We start from the raw sequence: 18,190 nt of genomic DNA on the forward strand, positions 1-18,190 counted from the left end.
TAAATTAAATACATAGTTATTAGTATATTACATACTGTTATAACTTTGAATTTCATATCTCACCATTGGAGTAATTATAACAATTTAAAGAACTGCATAATCAGCAATTACAACACATTATAAATGTATCGCTATGTTTCATTGTTTCAATTTTAAATACAGTTCCTGCTTTAAAATATGACATTTCAAAACACTATGTCTTAAAATTGACATTCCTGATACAATCTTAGCACTACAACAGATTCTAAATTATATATATTAATCTCTGGCGATCGATGCAAAAAAATATTTCACTCTTTTCTGAGAGATCATATGATCGAAATAAAAATACTTATTGAAATGAAAAAAAAAATGAAAGAAATTGCAAAGCATTCGGTAGAAATTTATTACTTATAAAAATAAGATTGTCTTTCTCTTTGTATTTATTTAGTTGTACTTTTCTCTAATTTCTCCCTAATTCCTTTAATCTCTTTATTGATAATATCTCTGCAGACTAAAACAAATTGCACATTACCAAGAGAAATTTAGAAATCTCTATAACGATTGCGGCCTCCTCTGAAACCTCCTTTGCCTTTGCCATCAAGTTCCGCTTTTTTCTTCCACGCTTCGTATCTCTCAGCCATTTTATACAATTCCCCGGGTACCTCCTAAAATATCAAGTTTATTAGTGAATGGAAAATTTGCACAAACCGGATGCTTCCTGTAATTAAAACAGACTTGATGAGCTTCTTCGAGAATATTGATAAGTTGCTGAGCATGCGACCAGTCTTTTCTCGTCATGAAAGTAATACTTTCACCGGTACGACCAGCACGCCCGGTACGTCCAACTCTATGGACATATTCTTCTATGTCCCGTGGGAAATCGTAATTTAGTACATGTCTGAAATGAGAACAATACTTCTCAAGTAACGGAGCTTGTGTTTCAGATTTATTTCAAACCTGAAATCACTGATAAGTAACTCAATAGAAACAGTACAAGTTATATCTTATCGAAACGTACGTAATATCTTCAATGTCAAGCCCTCGGCTGGCCACATCTGTGGCAAGAAGAATATGAACATTTCCAGTCTTCATGTCCTCCAGCGCTTGCTCTCTATCACATTGGTCTCTGTCACCGTGAATACTCTGGCACTCGATACCCGCTACAGCTAAGTCGCTAGCAACGTGGTCCACCATGGCCTTCTTGCCAAAGAATACTATCACCTTATCATTGACACCCATCTCTCGGAAGAAATCAAACATCTACAACGCAATGTCGTCTCTTTAACATCGTTGAATAAAAGCAATGCTTAAAGTAAATGGCAAATTCCAAAAAAAATTTCCAACCATATTGTTCTTCTCTTCTTCATCAATCAGATAAACTCTTTGTGTGACAGTGTGTACTGCCACTAAATCGAGCGATCCAACAAACACTTGAATCGGATTTTTCATGTAAGACTGAGCCAAACGTCTTACACCTTGAGGCCACGTAGCGCTAACAGATGAAAGGATAAAACAACACGATAACAATGGCACTGTTAGTTGCATCGCACGGGAATTGTTTCTTCAAAAGTTTGCCTTAAAGAAAAAAATCTATATACCTCGTCATAACAGTTTGCCTATCAGATCGTACGTCCAACAAAGTCTTACGAATTTGTGGCTCAAAGCCCATATCCAGCATACGATCTGCTTCATCGAGTATGAGATACGTTACGGATGTCACATCCAACACTTTGGCCTGTACCAAATCATTCAGTCTTCCGGGAGTTGCAATTACTATTTGCACACCTTTTGTTACTATATTGATCTGCTCTTTGCGATTTCCACCACCGTATACACATACCCTGAAGTAATTTTTATATACAAGAAAACAAAGAGATTGTAATGTTTTGAGCGTACTATCTAATGGCACAAAGACATAAGAGAGAAGTTATCTTGTACAAAGTAGACTTACGCTTTAATACCGTGGTAAGAATACTTTCCAACTTCTTTTTCTATTTGCAACGCCAGTTCTCTCGTCGGTGCCATAACGAGAACATTCGGTCCTTTGCGTTCAGACCGCGGAGTTGACTGTCCGTCGATGTGGATGAGAGCCGGCAATAAAAAGGCCAGAGTTTTTCCTGAAAATATAATCGGTAGTGTATATGTAAACACATATATGTGAATTGCAAGATAAAAGAAACGGAACCTGTTCCAGTTTGAGCTATTCCAATGAGATCTTGACCGCTCAACAGAATAGGCCATGCTTGACACTGTATAGGGCTTGGTTTCTGAAATCCTTGTTTTCGTATCTCTTCAAGGATATCTGGATAATCCTGCATTAAAATATAATATACATATAATAAAATCAGTAGATGTATGTACTAAAGCAACTACACGAGTTGATTCTTGACTCTCATGTTACCTTAAAAGCTTGCTCAAAAGTCTCAACAAGATTTGGTATCTTAACTGTATCAGTTGAATCCTTATTTTCGAAAACATATCTAACTTCTATACTATTGTTATTCTTCCTCAAATCAGCTACATATTTTTCTGACATGTTAGCAACAGCTGGATCTTCATTGTAAAAATCCTTTTTGATAGGTGGCATAGAGGCCAATTTTCTCTTCTGATGTTCCTCCTGTAAAAAGTATTAATATGAATAGCAATATTTACCGGTAATATTTTAGATGTGACTACAGATGAAACTTACACATTCTTTATAAGCCTGGGTCCAGTCAAAATTGTTAAAATCAATTTCTTTGGGTTCTTCCTTTTGTGTAGAATTTGCTTCCTCTTGTGAGAAACTTTCCTCACCCAAAAACTTTTTTATCGTATCACAGGCTCGTTGCCGGTCTGTGTCTGAACCATATATTGTTACAGCAGATTTTCCATGAGGATTCTGATTTCTGTCAACCTATATAAAAGCAGACTTAGACACTAAACATCTAGATCAATGGATCATGATGCACAACTATTCTTTATTACTCACGTTCATTTTGGTGTTGGTTTCCTGTTCCAGAGCTTTAATTTGACTTCCACCTCGCCCGATAAATTTACCAAGATCTTTTTGCTGAATGAACACCACACTTGATTCTTGGTCCTCGGGGTATCTTGTTCTGTTGTTGGAATTATTATTGTAATTTTGTTTACTTGAATCATCGTTGTAGCTATCTCTTGAGAATCTGCTACGATATTTTTGAGGCTTTTCATTATCCCATCTATCATTGTCGTAGTCAGACTGGTATCGTTTGTAACTCATTCTACAAAATAAATATTCTATGAATATCAGATTACTTTTCATCAGACAGGAGTGATCTTAGTCGACTCACTTGGCTGAATAAATAGCTGACAAGAGTCGGGTAGTCACGTCTTTGGCAACAAGAATTTACTTCAGAACGCAATATTATGTATCACGACCTCAAGCAGACATGAAACACGTGTTAGAAAAAAGTAATTCGGATCGTCCTTGCTATTTGTATCACACTATCACCACAATCGTCCGCGCGCAGATACTCAAAAGTTGGAAAATAATGGCAGAAGCGAGCTGACCAATCGATGTCGCTCGCAGCGATGCAAGCGCCACAGACGGAGTTGAGAAAACGTGCACTCAATCCCGCGAATACCTTACCGCTCTCCAAATTACAGTTTCATCGTATTTCCAAAATTCCCGACCGTCGATTATCCCCTTGTCAAGTCAAACGCTGTTCGGTTACCTTCCTGTCCGCTAGGCACTCCCCCGTAACCGACTTCCATAAACCACTAAACGTTCATTTTTTCAAATAAAACTTTACATTCTACACAGGTAACTGTACAGGTGGCGAGCAAAGAACGCAGACGGACGATGGGAACGGCGGTTGAATTAACAAGGAAACTTATTCCACTCGTTCTCTCTCGCTTCTCGCCAAGCGCGTGTGAGCGCAAGAAATACAAAAAGGTACACGATTGAATGCGGGAACAAAACCTGCTGAGAAACAAACTTTACAAGAGTTACAACCCAGTCAGAATCACAACGTTGATTCGACGTCGATAAAGGTTGAATCAACACATTGATTTGACGTTGAAATGGTCGATGAAACGTTGAATCAACATTAATTCAACCCTCATCAACGTTATGGTTCCGACTGGGAAATTAACTGGCCAAGCCGTTCTTGCGTAACGTGCGTTTCAAAAAGCCGAGGAACACTTTCGTCCGGTTTGCATATAATTTTTGAATTTAGAATTCTTTCGATGTAGAATCTCGGCGTGATAACGATGCGTAACCAATAGGTCTCGCTGATCTTTCGGTCTAATGGAAGATTTATGAGGAAATGGCGCTCTTTTTGGTCGTGCGTGTCGCTTTGCAAGGATTCTCGTCCTCGCGATGCGTCGCAGAAGCTTCCATGACCGAGCAAACCGCGCCAACAGGTTGTCTTCCGAAAAGCCTGAGCGTTAATTTCGCCCGGATTCGCATGCAGGAGGGCAGTGCCGGTGTCACCGCATGGCGCGGCACGACGTCTCATCGGTCAGCACAAAGGCGATACATGAGGCTGCGCAGAATCGTATCGGCTAACACGAGTTAGACGAGCCGTATTTAATTGTGCATCAGTGTGAAAAGGGACCTTGGAAAGAATGTTGTCGATAGTACGTACGGTCTCGCCCTCGATAATTATTCTTTTGATACTCGAGCGTTATTTCGGTGAGTGGCTAGCACGGCATTGTCGGGAATTCGCCCGTCGCCGTCGTGTGCCGCGTCGAATCGGGAAAGTGCGGAAAACTTGGCCGACTTCGCGCGAACGTCAAAACGGGGACGAGACCGTCGTTCTCGCCGTGGCTACTTTCGGCCCTCGTCGCTGGACGTTCAACGTCGGAAAATCGCCCTCGACAGCGAACCCAGTTGGAACTATAACGTTGATTTGACGTTAAAGTGGTCGATGAAACGTTGAATCAACGTTAATTCAACCCTCATCGTCGTCGAATCCAACAACGTTGTGGTTCTGGCTGAGGAGTCGTGCGATCCTACGCGTTTCTCTCTTCTTTTTGTTCTTTTTTTTTTTCTTTAATAGTGTGCGAAATTCTCAGCCGATCGAGCAATTCGAACAGTCGGAATTTCCAGGTCGTTCGTCGAATTTCGAGAGCACGCGCATTTCGAACGTGGCCACAAGTTCGAGGTTCGAACAGCTCGATTGCCGCTGCATGTATCGCGTTCTCCAAACATATGTTGTCCGCAGGAGCCCGCGGTTCCTCGATCAAGTCCTTGGACGTGCCGCTGGTCGTTCGCAACGGAACCGGCCCGGTGGATCTCGCCTGCGTCTACGAGGTTGACGACGAGGAGAACGGACTTGTAATCAAATGGTTTCACGAAGCGTATCAGATCTACCAATGGATTCCGCCGAGTAATTTACGCCTCACAGCTACTACCCACGCGATTTTATTATAACTCACGCGTCTGTCACGCCGCGTCGCGCGCACATTATTGAATTTATTTATCGGTAGCTTCGTTACGTCGCGGCTGTGCGTGCGTACGCACATGAATCACCCGATCGGAAGATGCGCGAAGAACTTAGCGAATAATTTCATCGGTTCTTCGTCCGACCAAAAAAGAACATGCCGCATAATCCTGACGAAGAAATATTCCTCCGATTTATTATCTTGTTAACGTAAATTTAATAAACTCACCTATATGCCGCCAGTACAACCGCAGGATGTCGGGATCATCAAGGGCCTCGCGGAGTACCCGCCCGAGAACTTGAAGAATCCGTACACGCGCTCTGTGATCCGACTGAAGACCGTTACCGTTGATATGACAGGAGAGTACACGTGCGCGATCAGCACATTCCAAGATGAGGCGAGCAACTCGACAAGGATGATCGTCTACGGCAAGTTTTCTTCTCTCTTTCTTTAACGCGGGTGATACATTTGCAATCTGTTCGCGTGGAGCATATTCGACAAATTGTGCAAATTTAAATCTAACGAAAAAGAAATCTAATAGAGGGGAAGTATTCATCAACCTATTAGTTCATCCTCCTATTAGTTAATCTACAAGTTTAGAAAGAAAATTCAATCGGCACACCCTCGCCGGATCTGTTTTCTCTTCTATTCTAACCGAACTCACTTCAATCGCATGCGATTATTTCGTGGATTCGGCGATCCGATCATCGTCCTTTGTTTTCAGTGCCGGAAAGTGACATGACCGTGCGTACTTACCCCTTCAACAAGACTCATGTGAATTTAACCTGCGTGGTGACCGGCGCGCGACCTCGACCGTCTTTGAAGCTCTACGTGGAGGGTGTCGAGAGCGACGATCGCGGAAACGACCGCGAGTCTTCGATGGACTGGTACAAGGGTAATCCTCGAGTGTCGCTGAATGTGGTCGTCGAGGACACGCTGGACCCCGCGGTGGTCGAGTGCGAGATGTCGATTCCTGAGACGGAGTACAAACGACGAGAGCGGATCGTCTACTACCCCAGTTCGAATCGTTCCAATGGCGTAAACGTTCTTGGGGAGATCTCCATGAGACAAAATGATTAATTTGTTATAATTTTGGGATACACGACTGTGTGTCGCACACATATACACACATGTATATATATTTTTTAGCGAGAATTTATTACACTCTGTTACAGAGACTGTTGTCCTTTTGTTTCTTGTTCAGTGACGAGACATTTATTAAACGAACATCTCTTTCGTGTTTATGTTTCAGCGCAATTACTTGCCTATCGCACAAATGTTTCGCAAGGGAGGCATCGTGCCAAGTCGTTGCTTGTCGTTGATATCCTTTACGTTACTATTATCAGATTGATATTAACGTAGGATTAAAGTAGTTCATTCTGCGCTACGAATAACGCTGACACGTTAAAACGGCAGGTATTTGATGTACTTTAATTTTAGTATTTAAGTATTCGCTCTCTCTCTCTCTCTCTCTCTCTCTCTCTCTCTCTCTCTCTCTCTCTCTCTCTCTCTCTCTCTCTCTCTCTCTCTCTCTCTCTCTCTCTTGGCGCTGGACGATGAAATAATAGTGCGCGCTTCCCTTTTTAATTATTAATTAATAACATTATCATCTAAAATTGCGTGCGTTGTTATTATTATCATTATTTGTCTTCGCTATTAATAGGATTACATATTAATTTCTTTTCATATTTACTTTAGCGAGTAAAATAAAGTGCACTCTCAAGTAGTCTAGGAAATGATTTATCGATTATCGGCGGAATTCGCATTCGCATCAAACCATGCAAATAACAATAAAATAATGCATAAACTGTGAAATTCATTATTTTACTCGTCCGTTAACTTCGACGAACTACTTTCTCCCATCAGTAATTTCGTCGAAAGTTGCGCGTCACATTGTTTTTTCTCATTGTTTCATAATCTTTTGCGCTGTCTCTTAAAAATTAAAAATTCCGCAAAATATATGTGCTATATTAGAATATGCAAAAAAATAATGTTCCTCGTATTGCTTCCTCCGCACTTGTTGCTGCGAAAATGAGCGAATTTTCAAGGGATCTTGATTAGCTCGCGTTTCACTCCAATTGTACTTCTTATTCGTCGTAGAAGTATCCTCGCAGAATTATGAAACAAATCTGTCTTCACTCCGTACAGCTCGTGCAATAAGATAAAACTGATACAGGCTGATAATGTATTTATTTGTGATTTTGCTTTCCCTCAAAAGTGTTTCTCTCAAAAATGACATGTGACATACCGTGCGAGGACCTCGTGAAGTGAACTTTGTTGACCAGAGCTTGCACAACTTAACTTTGAGCACGCTCTGATGTATCACTATATTGAAATGATAAGGCGATTGCGTGCGTCGGGGGTGGAAGAGGTAATCTCAGATGGTGGGGATATCTAGAAGCAGCGGTACCCCACAGGATTATCATTCGCTTCCCGGCGCTCACCTGTAGAGGGTAAGTAGCCGCTCGCAACGCGAGTCTCCTACTAAGTTGCAACCTGACATAATTCGCATCTTGTGCACATTGTAACATCTTATTCTTTTTCTTATCGTTTTAGGCTGCTACATTCGAATGTAATTTCACTGTCAACGCGGCCGGAATTATATTTTCGGTTTTATCTTTTTATAACTGCCCGTCCGAATAATATTGCTACTTCATGAGTGGTCATAAGCGGTCGAAATTCGTTCTACTTTGTAATTTTATCGGGGAACCTTTCGAGAAACTTGAACATCTTCACAATTTTTTACACTTATATATATTCTTATTAATGCTTATATTGTTGAAAACGCAGCATCCACTTTCGTAACCGAAATCACCAATCTCTCCGGCGTTGCGAATACTTCACAAAAATGAGTCGCACCTGGATATTGCTTTTTCTCGCAGGTAACAGAAATCTTGTATTGCACGAACGTGAGCATTTATTAAGTTGCATTTATTAATATATCCCTTTATTTTTGAGTTGGCATCATTCTTGTTTCCGCTTAAAACAACAGTCGCCATTAATTTTTCTCAACGAATTGAGAACTATTTTCTCTACTTTAAAGAAAATGTTCTTTCGTCACTTGCAGTTGCGAAAAATCATCGAAAAATTTTCATCTCCGATGTCGCTTGCTCTTGTTTGTAGAAAATTTCAGAAAATCATTTTTAAAATTATACGTTAGCATATATGTATATCTCTTTCCAAATTAAACGAATGTCTACGCTTTCCTAATTTACAATATAATATTGCGCGCAATAAAGTATAGTGGTCACAAATCGCTGACATTTCAAAAGGATGTTAAATGAGGTTGATAATCAAACGATGTCTATAGTGTCTTTCGTGTTTACGGGATAATCCGATCAACCGTCCCATCAGCAGTGAGCGAGTAGACGAAGTGGTATCGTCGGATTTCGCGTTGATCTCTTTGTTGAGAACAGCAGACTATTGCAATTTATGCTAAGAATAGCTTCCTAATCGTTCAATGCCTCCACAGATCATAATGTTTCGAAAATAATGAAAAAAATATCATAAAGCGGATTATTTATCAATGAAACAAGTCGATGAAATTGTGGCTTCTGTCAATGACTCGTAAATAATTTCGAATTAAAGTATAAAAAAATTATAAATTACAATCGCAGTTCGAGATTACGATTATATTAAGGTAAATCACGTCACAGATAATTATTTTGTTTAAACGTCCTATTTTCAGGACGAAAATTCTACCGCAAATTTGATTTTTTATTCAAAATATATAATTCCTAAATTTATCTGTCTTTTTCGATCAATGTCTAAAGATAAAAAAATTTTCTGTATTGCAATTTTATGGATTTATGCAATGCCGATCCTTCTCTCAATTACGTCAGGGCGCTGTTAAATTAAGAAATTGTCTACCAAAGTTATCGATGTGTAATGACGGCCCAGAATGAAGATTCTTAAAGTTGAAGGAAGTTCGATAAAGATATGCATTGGCTTGCGTAATATAAACGGGATAACTTGTAATTACTTGATTGACATTCATTACCGAACATCGAAGTATCGTCACATCCATAAATGCAACGCGTCGTGGAGCAAGAAAAGACAGGGGACCTGTATGAAAGTTTTTCCGCGCTTTATTTGCTAAACTTTCTCACGCCTGCCCACGTGAGACATGAATAATTATTTTCATCTCGAATTCGTCGTCTGCATCGTACCTTATTGATTGCTGTTCTGTTTTTTTTTTTACATTATCATTTATTTATACGCACGATGATGTCCTTTTATCCTTTTATAAATTATTTATAGTTATTCCTGTCGGTGATCCTTCAACGGAATTGTCAATTTGGAAATGTACTTCAAGTAGCGTTTACTCAGAAACTTATTCTTTAATTTCCATTTGTTGAAACAATAATTATTATTACATTTGTTGTTCCTTATTTTAAATGTATATACGTAGAAATTATTCAGTCTAGTGTTCGAGAGGTAATTCCATTTATTATTGCAGTGTGCGCGCTGTGGTCTTTCGGCGAGACGGTCTCCTGCGACCAATGTGGGCGAGAATGTGCCGACATCTGTGGAACACGGCAGTTCCGCGCCTGCTGCTTCAACAACATGCGGAAGAGACAATCCTCCGACTTTGGCCTGAAGTTTTGGAAGATGAGACCGCGAAGATACGCGATTCACCTGTACCCGACCTATGACGCTTAATCACCGTGCCGTACACATATATTCAAGTGGACAGAAATCTCTCGGCAGAAACTAATTACCGCTCAATGCTTATTTTACTTTGCACCGTTTAATTAGAGACACTCCAATGTCCAATGTCCCTTATGTTCCCCCTTGGCCTCTCGCAATGATTCGCTTGTCGACGCTTCAGTGAAATTAAAGGTGTTACGTAGCAGCACATATTTGGCTACGATTCTTTGATTACGATAAAAAAAAGATATCTCACTCTCGCCCGATTTCATATCAGCATCGTTATATCTAAGGATGCATACGTTGTCTTCAATTATTTAACTTTATTAAAAAGATGGCACGGCAACACGTACGGCATACACATATATGTATAATTATTTTTTATTGAAAGTACAATCCCTCAATTATTTACACGTGTAAGAATTTGTTTAATGATATAAAACTATGGAGATCTCTTATCGTATACATATATACACATTATGTACATTATGCGCATCGTATGCATTTGTAGATTTACGATTGGAATTTGTTCGTTCTACCTTCTTCATTGTTTCCTCTTCTGTTTTCTTATTTTGTTCGTTACCTTCACGTTTGGCGTAACATTTGTCTTACAGACATCTGCGTTATTGAACAATTTTTCTTTATGCTTCTTTCGTCGTTTCGATCCATTCAATTTTATTTGGATCAAGTCTTCTGGTATTACTTCTTTCTTCTTTTCCTTATTTTTCAATTCTTCTGTTGTTTTCACATCAATGTTGATGTGCGTATGTTTACGTTTCTTTACCGGAGAAGTTTCAGCGTCATGTTTATGTACCTTCGACATACTCGCTTTGAAAGCCTTTCGACTTATCACTTCTGTAAAACAAAAATTAATGGAATTAATAGGTACAATTCAACGTGAATAAAATCCGAAAACTGCAAAGAGAGAATATTTTGGCATAACTGGTTTATGGCGATCTAAATACAGTGATTAATTTATGCTTATTGGCCCAACTCTTATCACAATTTTAAATTCTATACAAAATTTAGTATTTAATAACATGCAATACGAATTTCACTGATATCATTATACTTTACATGTAAAATTTAATTTTTACTTTTGTGTCAATAACGTTTCATCTATCATGAATAAAATATTTGTTTTTATTACAGAACATGACTTCTTGCTCCTGCTTGAAATGTCGAAATATTTAGGCTTAACAGAAATTTGATTTAATCTTTCGCATTTTTTTTTACATTGTACAATTATAATAAAAACAAAACGACCCGTATGCATATATGTGTGAAATAATGGTTAATTTATATTGCTGTTCAGTATATATACCTCCAATATCATCCACATCAGCTTCTGATTTAGGTTTATCTTCTGATATATCATGGACTGCAGTATCCTTTTGCGATCCTTCTGATATATCAATCAATTCACATGTTGTCATACTAGATTCAGAAATAGTGATTGTTTCATCAGTACCATCAACTGACGGTTCTCTGAGTAGTTTAAGTATTACATCATCCCAGTTATTGTTAGGACAAGTGCTAAAATAATCCATTGTTTTAGAACGCGCATTGATTGAAATATTAGATAATTGCAGACATACAAAGCAGTTTCATCATGCATCCACTCTATAGAAAGCCACTGTTCCAAATCATGTGGCAGAGATTGATTCTCTGGAATCCAAGGTAAACCAACATACTGAAAGATGGATACATATTGGTACAGTTCCTTATACCACACGCAACATTGCCTAATTAGTTGTCTCGACAAGAACCTGCAGAGAAATGGATGCTGTATTATTAGAGTAAAAATATACTTTACATATAATATAAATAGCTTATATAATAATCTTACCAAATCCTACTAATATTGGAATAAGCAACTAAGGAGATGCTCCAGGCATGACCTAATCCAATCCTAGTTTTGAGAAAATGTGCACAGTATCTCGCAACTTGTTCTATCCTTTCCATTAATTTTGCAAAACCTTGTGTTCTTACAAGCACATATTCCAGCAATTGTCTGCTTGGCAAGGTGAGCACTTTGTCTTCTACATGAATATAAGACTTTAAATCTTTATAATTCTCTACCAGTGCCATATTCAAGTAGTTGATTAGGGCTCTGTTTACTTTCTCCATAAATTTTAAGCCTTTATCACTTCGAAATTTGTTCTTCATACGATAAATTAATCGACTTAAAAATGCAGCTTCCATATCAAGAACAGCCATTGATTCCAGCTCTCTGATTGCCTTATTAATTACAGCTGTAAATTTCTTGATACCTATAAACAGACAAAAACAATATTTAACTTAACAAATGACATCGATTTATGTTTTCAAGGCAATAAGTTACATATACATAAAGATATGGTTGAATTCAGGTTTTATAATATTCATCTACATATGTCTCATATATAAACATGGTGAGATATATTATTATTATATATAATTTACCAAATGCATTTTTGTTGGTACGCCAAGTTAAGTACGGTGGATGCTGCAACTTATAGTTATTCCAAATTGCATCCATTTTGCAACAAATTCTGGCACCAATTAGTAGTGTAGTGCCTCCTTGTTTACTGTTTTCCTAACCTATATATAGAATCAGAGCCAACAATTTAATCGCGTCTTCATTCATTCATTCATTCAATATATGGCTCTGAGCAGAGTTATTACACTCCTTCTCCTATGCCAATTACAACGATTTTGGAAATAAAAGAGAAACAGGGACAACGCGTACGCAGTCCCCAAGATCAAAAATATGTGTAGTTACAGGAACCACATCCAACCGCCACGGAGGCGAACAAAAATCTCTAATCGCGTCTTCGAATGACACGTGTTTGGATAGAATTGTGACGCAAACACACAATTAAGATCCGCTCGTTTACGAAAGATGTCTAAACTAATTAAAAAAAATATTAGAGTGGAACCACAGACAACATTTATAACATAGATGCTGTGAGTGAAACACACGCGTATATTTTTCCCCACTCCGCTTGTTGCACTCGGTTGCACTAGTTTAAAAATTCGGAAATTCTTCACAAGTTGTTCTGCGACATCCTGTATACAGGTTGTCTCCTAACCATTGGTCTGTTCTTTTCAGCTGCACTGCGGAACTAGTGCAATAAGTTAGAATGAGACAACTATATTTTTTCTCACTTTAACTTATTGCACCAGTTCAGTAATACAGCTAAAAAGAACAGACCAAATTTGTTGCAGAGCTCGTGGAGACATAGAGCAGGTTAGAACAGCCATTCGGATCACAACGTAGTTTAGTCGATTCAGCAACTGCTGGTGATATGCGTTGAGAGACGTGGAAGCCGCGAGATAAAATATGAATAGCGGCATGTTGTCTTTCCCCTCACACCTTGCACCAGCAATAGTTGCTAGCTGTATTATCATGAGCGTAGCTAAAACAATCGGTATTATCATTGCTCTTAAATTATCTCCGGGCCCTTTGGGCCCTTTTAGTTGATACGAAAATTTACCCAGGTCTGTCAGTCTTTAAAAAAATGCAGAAAGTACAAAAAGAGCGAACGTTCGAAATTAAGTCTCGCGCCATCTGGACATGACAGTGGCGCGTCGCATCGTTCTCCTTCCCCGGTCAGATGCGACTGGTTACTGGCACAACGTCGCGAGCTGTCGTCGAGCAGACGATTCGAGTTGTGCTCGGGGCTAACCTGGAGATCTGCGAATCTGCTAGAAAGATTTTCCGAAAGCTCTTGCGACTGTCAGCCGCGTAAGTGTCACGATATTTCCGTTGGTCTTCCGCACTAATTGTTCTCAATGTTGTACGATATCGATCCTTCGGGAAATATGCCATGCGCTTCGCGAGAAGAGTGCTTTGACATTCCCAGACAGGTTGAGTCAGGTACATCGGGTATACACACGCCTTGTGCTTTTGTCGTTTTCCTCGCTGCTGCTTGTCACCTGTTTCTCGTTGCTCGCTTCACGTGATTCTACCCATCTCAGAGAATGAGAAATAAACGCGATGTTATATTTTTTTAGGTGGTACAACAACATGACGAATTCGTCATCCGAATGTCAGAAGTATGTTCACGACAGCAGCAGCGACACTGAAAATGATTACAAGGAGATTGAAGGGAGGGGAAGACACCATGTGATTAAGAATAGACTGAGGTAAGATTTCGAAAAGCTCTTCCGTCCATCTCGTTTCGTAGAGTTCTTACAAGTTAGAGAAGAAACCTTGGAACCTTGAACTGCATAAAAATTCCTCCATGTATTGTTCAAAGTTTTTTTTAGGAATAGAGGAAAGTTTTCACTTAGAGAAAGGGTTTCCTTTTTATTTCGAAAACTATAGAGTCTCTTGCCCGGGAGGGTTTTGCATGATACAAACAGTTTCTTGAAATCTTTCCGCACTAATAAGGATATCTGAGTTTCAGTTTTAGGGTCAAAGGAAAGTGAGAAGGTCCTGATCTCTTTTTATTTTAGTTTCAAAGGATGATTGCCTCTTTCTCTCTCTCTCTCTATCTTTTTCTCTCTCTCTCTCTCTCTTTCTCTTTCGCAAAACTTTTCAGTTTCTCAGAAGAATAAAGTAGAATGAAAGAGATTTATCGTTTTTCGAATTTCTAGAATTTTAATTAGCGTAGTAGTAGCGTATAGTAGACGTCATGCAGCGTTCGACATGCTTGTCGATGTAGTGAATGCGATTAGATTGTAAGCGAGATTACGTGGTTGGTTGTTCTGTGCATGTGTAGTTGTGTCGGTGGCTCCGCAAAGCCGAAATCTTGTCTGGTACAGAGGGATGGCAGCAGTGATCGGCAGCATTGCCATTCGTTTGGTTCGCTCAACAGAAATCATTCGCAGGACGCGAGTCTTGGCAGGTAAGAAAAACTCTACTCATCTCGTCGGAAAGTCCTTCTATTCTTGAGACTTTCATTTGCGTCGTTGCTCGTCGACTTACAGCCAGCTCTTGAATTCTCTCCCATGCTTGAGTGTACATTTATTTATTATTTACCTCATCTATACATATATATATATATATATGCATATATTTAATTCTGTTGTAATTTATATTACACTTGTCATTGTACCTTAAGAACCAAATTATTATTACTCGATATTAAATATATCTTTTTTCTTTTTTATTCCCAAAAAATTATTCTTTATTACGAGAAGATTATTATCCCGCTCGCGCAATATCTTGAACTCGAGTGACCGGGCTGCAAAAGTTGCAAGGTAGGTTCCGCAAACCCCGTTTCAGTCGTCAGTCGAGCGTTTCAATTTTCTAACGACGCGAGAGTGGCGTGTTGCTCCTCCCACCAGAGGGAAGAGAAGTTCGTCTTAACCAGTATATTTCTCCGTAGAATCCGGTCCAATGTCGGTGTGGCAAAGAACCAGCAGCAGAGCCAAAGTAGCAGCAGCAACAGAGATGGCATGGCATCAGGCCCAACGGGGTCTGCCATCAGCGGAGGAGGAGCCAGCAATCCGTCAACTAGTGACGAGAGGATCACCTTGATTGTCGACAACACTAGGCGAGTCTGCAAACCGTTCAAGTTCTAAACATTCCTCCTCACCATCACCAACGTGTTCTTCATTGTTAATTTTAACTCTCACGTAGCTGAACGTCTCTTCTCTCTCTGTCTTTGATCCATTCACGCTGCTAATTGTTTCTTCTTATTGTTCTAGGTTCGTCATCGACCCGGCATTGTTCACCGCTCATCCCAACACCATGCTGGGCCGTATGTTCAGTTCCGGGGTGGAGTACGCGCAACCAAACGAACGCGGCGAATACGAGGTCGCAGACGGCATCTCCGCCATGGTGTTCCGCGCTATTCTCGAGTACTACAAGGGCAATGTGATTCGTTGCCCGCCGACCGTGAGCGTACAAGAGCTGCGAGAGGCGTGCGATTACCTACTGGTGCCGTTCGATGCCAGCACCGTCAAGTGCCAGAATCTACGTGAGTATTATGAGCTAGTGTTTACCTGGAAGATGCTAACCGAGGAATTCATCGTGGCAGGTGGCTTACTGCACGAGCTGTCGAACGAAGGCGCGCGTTGTCAGTTTGAGGTGTTCTTGGAGGACCTGATCCTGCCGCTGATGGTGAACAGCGCGCGACGTGGCGACCGCGAATGTCACATCGTCGTTTTGCTCGAGGATGACGTGGTCGACTGGGACGAGGAGTATCCACCGCAGATGGGCGAGGAGTACTCGCAAAGTGAGCAAAAGTAGCGGTCGTCGACGGCTGATTACTCAAACTTTAATCTTCCTCTCCTTTTAATCTCCTTTTAATTTGCAGCCTTTGCATAAAACTTGCGTGAAAAGCTCGATTCACTTGTGTCGTAAATAGTCTTTGAAAAGGAAGAGAGAGAGAGAGAGAGAGAGAGAGAGAGAGAGAGAGAGAGAGAGAGAGAGAGAGAGAGAGAGAGAGAGAGAGAAAGAGAGAGAGAGAGATGCGCTGCTCTCGATACGTTCAATTTTTTGGGACGATCTGTAGAGTCCGTTATAAGCGGAGCTGACCTTCAAGTGAGAGGACGCGCGTAATTTTTTTTCGTCGTAAGACGCGCAACCTTGCATTATCGTGATCAACACGTGTGTATATATCTGATGAAAAATCAATTAGCTCGGCCTTTGCAAGTGCACGGCAAGTCCATTAGTTCCGCTTGTTTTCTTCAATAATGGATGACCATAAGCTGCTTCACGGTATTAATACGACTCCGCGACGTGCCCCATTTAATCTTCCACTCTCCCTCCGCCTCGAGAAATACCGCGATTCTTCACTGACGCATCAGCTACCCGCTAGCTACCCGCTAGATTCTGCGATGACTTTCAACGATATATTCTGTCGCTTCTATTTAATTTCTCTTCCCTTTTATATCGTCAATTGATTTCACACACGTGCGAGTAATGTCTGACCCCAATTGCGTGTTGCAACAATCCTTTGGTACTTCTCTCAGTTTCTCCCATTTCCTTGTCATCTGTCCGCAGCCGTCAACAGCACGGCGATGTATCGCTTCTTCAAGTACATCGAGAACCGAGACGTGGCGAAGCAAGTGATGAAGGAGCGCGGGTTGAAGAAGATCCGGCTAGGCATCGAGGGCTACCCGACCTACAAGGAGAAAGTCAAGAAGCGCGCCGGCGGGCGCGCCGAAGTCATTTACAACTACGTGCAACGACCCTTCATCCATATGTCCTGGGAAAAGGAGGAAGCGAAGAGCCGTCACGTGGATTTTCAGTGTGTCAAGTCCAAGTCTGTCACGAATCTGGCCGAAGCGACGGCCGACCCTGCCCTAGATCCCACCCTGACGTTACTGGAGGCGAGTGCACTGCCGCCGAGTCGTCAGGGTGCCGCCGAGCCCTCTCCACCATTGGCGTACGTAGATGGAGCCATGGGCCCCGTGGTCGACCCTGATTTGGACCCGTTGCCGGCCGACGAGCTTCAGTAAATCGTCTTATAACTAGTCGAAGCCTTGTGTCGAGCTCTGGGACACCCGAAGTTGAAGGGAAGGGTAACACGGACGTTTGACGACTCATGCGGAAAACTTGGGATTCGACGTTGACTTCATTCTCGTCAAGTTTCCCCCTCTGAGGTTTTCGACTGCCCGATCGAGCCCACAAGCGAATCTCCCCCCTCTCTCTTTTTCTTTCGGCCGGTTTGGGACTTTTTGACGCCACTGGGTCTCCTGGATCTCCTGGCTTAAAACGAAGAAAAGACTTGTTGAGATTCAAAGTGGATGTCTTCGTGTAGTATCTTTTGTGATAGCCTTTCTTAGGTGACAATTCATCGTCGTATTAATTATCGTGAAAATACAGCCTCTGGTGTTCTCCCCCCTGCCCCCCTCGCCTCTACGAGTCCTGCCACCCCACCGACGCCTATGCGGTGTTTTGCAGTCTTGTATATAAGTGTGTTTAGATTTAAGACTCTCTTCGATTAATGTATTATTATTATTATTATTATATCTTCTTCTATACTGCTTTAACGTTTTATACCGTTTAATAATAATTAAATTAACAATATGAAAAGTGATTGATAAATAAACTTGAATACGATTTCGCAGTAAACACCGGCGCTGAGACCATCCTCCTTTCATCTCGCGATCGAATTCGCGTTAGATCCGCGCGAGGTATCAGCGCTGCGTCTTTATAAATACACGCGAGCAGAACGATTCGCTCTGAGATACCTTCTAGAAGGATTTCGGG

The 18,190-nt window shown here is 40.7% G+C and overlaps 4 protein-coding genes across 11 annotated transcripts; 2 read left to right on the forward strand and 2 right to left on the reverse strand.

Annotated features, from left to right (window-relative positions):
• Positions 1–369: 369 nt before the first annotated feature.
• On the reverse strand, positions 370–3,903 carry LOC105184133 (probable ATP-dependent RNA helicase DDX43). Its single transcript, XM_011142700.3, has 11 exons — positions 3,291–3,903; positions 2,951–3,221; positions 2,672–2,875; positions 2,384–2,599; positions 2,168–2,294; positions 1,934–2,099; positions 1,581–1,823; positions 1,327–1,474; positions 1,001–1,242; positions 718–880; positions 370–647 (listed from the first exon to the last, which is right to left on the reverse strand). Exons 2-11 carry the CDS (start codon positions 3,218–3,220, stop codon positions 525–527), a joined length of 1,902 nt encoding a protein of 633 aa, XP_011141002.1. The 5' UTR covers position 3,221; positions 3,291–3,903; the 3' UTR covers positions 370–524.
• A 198-nt stretch (positions 3,904–4,101) lies between these two features.
• Positions 4,102–8,245, forward strand: LOC105184129 (uncharacterized). 2 transcript variants are annotated; one of them, XR_003114228.1, is made up of 7 exons: positions 4,103–4,636; positions 5,169–5,333; positions 5,631–5,816; positions 6,113–6,406; positions 6,641–6,804; positions 7,607–7,841; positions 8,179–8,245. XR_003114228.1 is itself a non-coding variant. In XM_025307054.1 (5 exons), exons 1-5 carry the CDS (start codon positions 4,570–4,572, stop codon positions 6,748–6,750), a joined length of 822 nt encoding a protein of 273 aa, XP_025162839.1. In that variant the 5' UTR covers positions 4,102–4,569; the 3' UTR covers positions 6,751–6,872. The 2 variants fall into 2 exon arrangements, 1 of the variants encoding a protein (XP_025162839.1); XM_025307054.1 differs by lacking the exons at positions 7,607–7,841; positions 8,179–8,245 and having other exon boundaries at positions 4,102–4,636; positions 6,641–6,872.
• Positions 8,246–10,341: 2,096 nt separating this feature from the next.
• LOC105184131 (uncharacterized) lies at positions 10,342–13,576 on the reverse strand. 3 transcript variants are annotated; one of them, XM_011142695.3, is made up of 7 exons: positions 13,518–13,576; positions 13,235–13,439; positions 12,484–12,621; positions 11,888–12,311; positions 11,637–11,807; positions 11,363–11,574; positions 10,342–10,893 (listed from the first exon to the last, which is right to left on the reverse strand). In XM_011142695.3, exons 3-7 carry the CDS (start codon positions 12,557–12,559, stop codon positions 10,583–10,585), a joined length of 1,194 nt encoding a protein of 397 aa, XP_011140997.1. In that variant the 5' UTR covers positions 12,560–12,621; positions 13,235–13,439; positions 13,518–13,576; the 3' UTR covers positions 10,342–10,582. The 3 variants fall into 3 exon arrangements, with proteins under 3 accessions (XP_011140997.1, XP_011140994.1, XP_011140996.1); XM_011142692.3 differs by lacking the exons at positions 13,235–13,439; positions 13,518–13,576 and adding an exon at positions 13,003–13,184; XM_011142694.3 differs by lacking the exons at positions 13,235–13,439; positions 13,518–13,576 and adding an exon at positions 12,970–13,140.
• Positions 13,577–13,623: 47 nt separating this feature from the next.
• LOC105184132 (BTB/POZ domain-containing protein 10) lies at positions 13,624–18,052 on the forward strand. Of its 5 annotated transcripts, none has more exons than XM_011142696.3 (8): positions 13,624–13,768; positions 14,038–14,169; positions 14,748–14,873; positions 15,169–15,228; positions 15,357–15,524; positions 15,679–15,950; positions 16,011–16,208; positions 16,979–18,052. In XM_011142696.3, the coding sequence occupies exons 1-8, from the start codon at positions 13,638–13,640 to the stop codon at positions 17,434–17,436; spliced, it is 1,545 nt and encodes a 514-aa protein (XP_011140998.1). In that variant the 5' UTR covers positions 13,624–13,637; the 3' UTR covers positions 17,437–18,052. The 5 variants fall into 5 exon arrangements, with proteins under 5 accessions (XP_011140998.1, XP_011140999.1, XP_011141001.1 ...); XM_011142698.3 differs by having other exon boundaries at positions 13,747–13,900; XM_011142697.3 differs by lacking the exon at positions 15,169–15,228.
• The last annotated feature ends 138 nt before the right edge of the window (positions 18,053–18,190 follow it).

This window comes from Harpegnathos saltator, unplaced genomic scaffold (assembly GCF_003227715.2).
Source record: "Harpegnathos saltator strain DR-91 unplaced genomic scaffold, Hsal_v8.6 scaffold83, whole genome shotgun sequence".
Taxonomy (NCBI): Eukaryota; Metazoa; Arthropoda; class Insecta; order Hymenoptera; family Formicidae; genus Harpegnathos; species Harpegnathos saltator.

Excerpts from the sequence above, each read along its gene's own strand:
- LOC105184133 (XM_011142700.3), bottom strand. The coding sequence starts at position 3,220 with ATGAGTTACAAACGATACCAGTCTGACTACGACAATGATAGATGGGAT. Across the intron at positions 2,100-2,167 it reads AATAGCTCAAACTGGAACAG|GAAAAACTCTGGCCTTTTTA; the intron begins GTTCCGTTTCTT and ends TTATATTTTCAG. Across the intron at positions 1,824-1,933 it reads TCTTACCACGGTATTAAAGC|GGTATGTGTATACGGTGGTG; the intron begins GTAAGTCTACTT and ends AAATTACTTCAG.
- LOC105184129 (XM_025307054.1), top strand. The coding sequence starts at position 4,570 with ATGTTGTCGATAGTACGTACGGTCTCGCCCTCGATAATTATTCTTTTG. Across the intron at positions 5,334-5,630 it reads CTACCAATGGATTCCGCCGA|TACAACCGCAGGATGTCGGG; the intron begins GTAATTTACGCC and ends ATATGCCGCCAG. Across the intron at positions 6,407-6,640 it reads GCGGATCGTCTACTACCCCA|CGCAATTACTTGCCTATCGC; the intron begins GTTCGAATCGTT and ends TTTATGTTTCAG.
- LOC105184131 (XM_011142695.3), bottom strand. The coding sequence starts at position 12,559 with ATGGATGCAATTTGGAATAACTATAAGTTGCAGCATCCACCGTACTTA. Across the intron at positions 11,575-11,636 it reads ATGCATGATGAAACTGCTTT|CACTTGTCCTAACAATAACT; the intron begins GTATGTCTGCAA and ends GGATTATTTTAG. Across the intron at positions 10,894-11,362 it reads TGATGTGGATGATATTGGAG|AAGTGATAAGTCGAAAGGCT; the intron begins GTATATATACTG and ends TTTGTTTTACAG.
- LOC105184132 (XM_011142696.3), top strand. The coding sequence starts at position 13,638 with ATGCGACTGGTTACTGGCACAACGTCGCGAGCTGTCGTCGAGCAGACG. Across the intron at positions 14,170-14,747 it reads GTGATTAAGAATAGACTGAG|TTGTGTCGGTGGCTCCGCAA; the intron begins GTAAGATTTCGA and ends GTGCATGTGTAG. Across the intron at positions 14,874-15,168 it reads CAGGACGCGAGTCTTGGCAG|ATTATTATCCCGCTCGCGCA; the intron begins GTAAGAAAAACT and ends TATTACGAGAAG.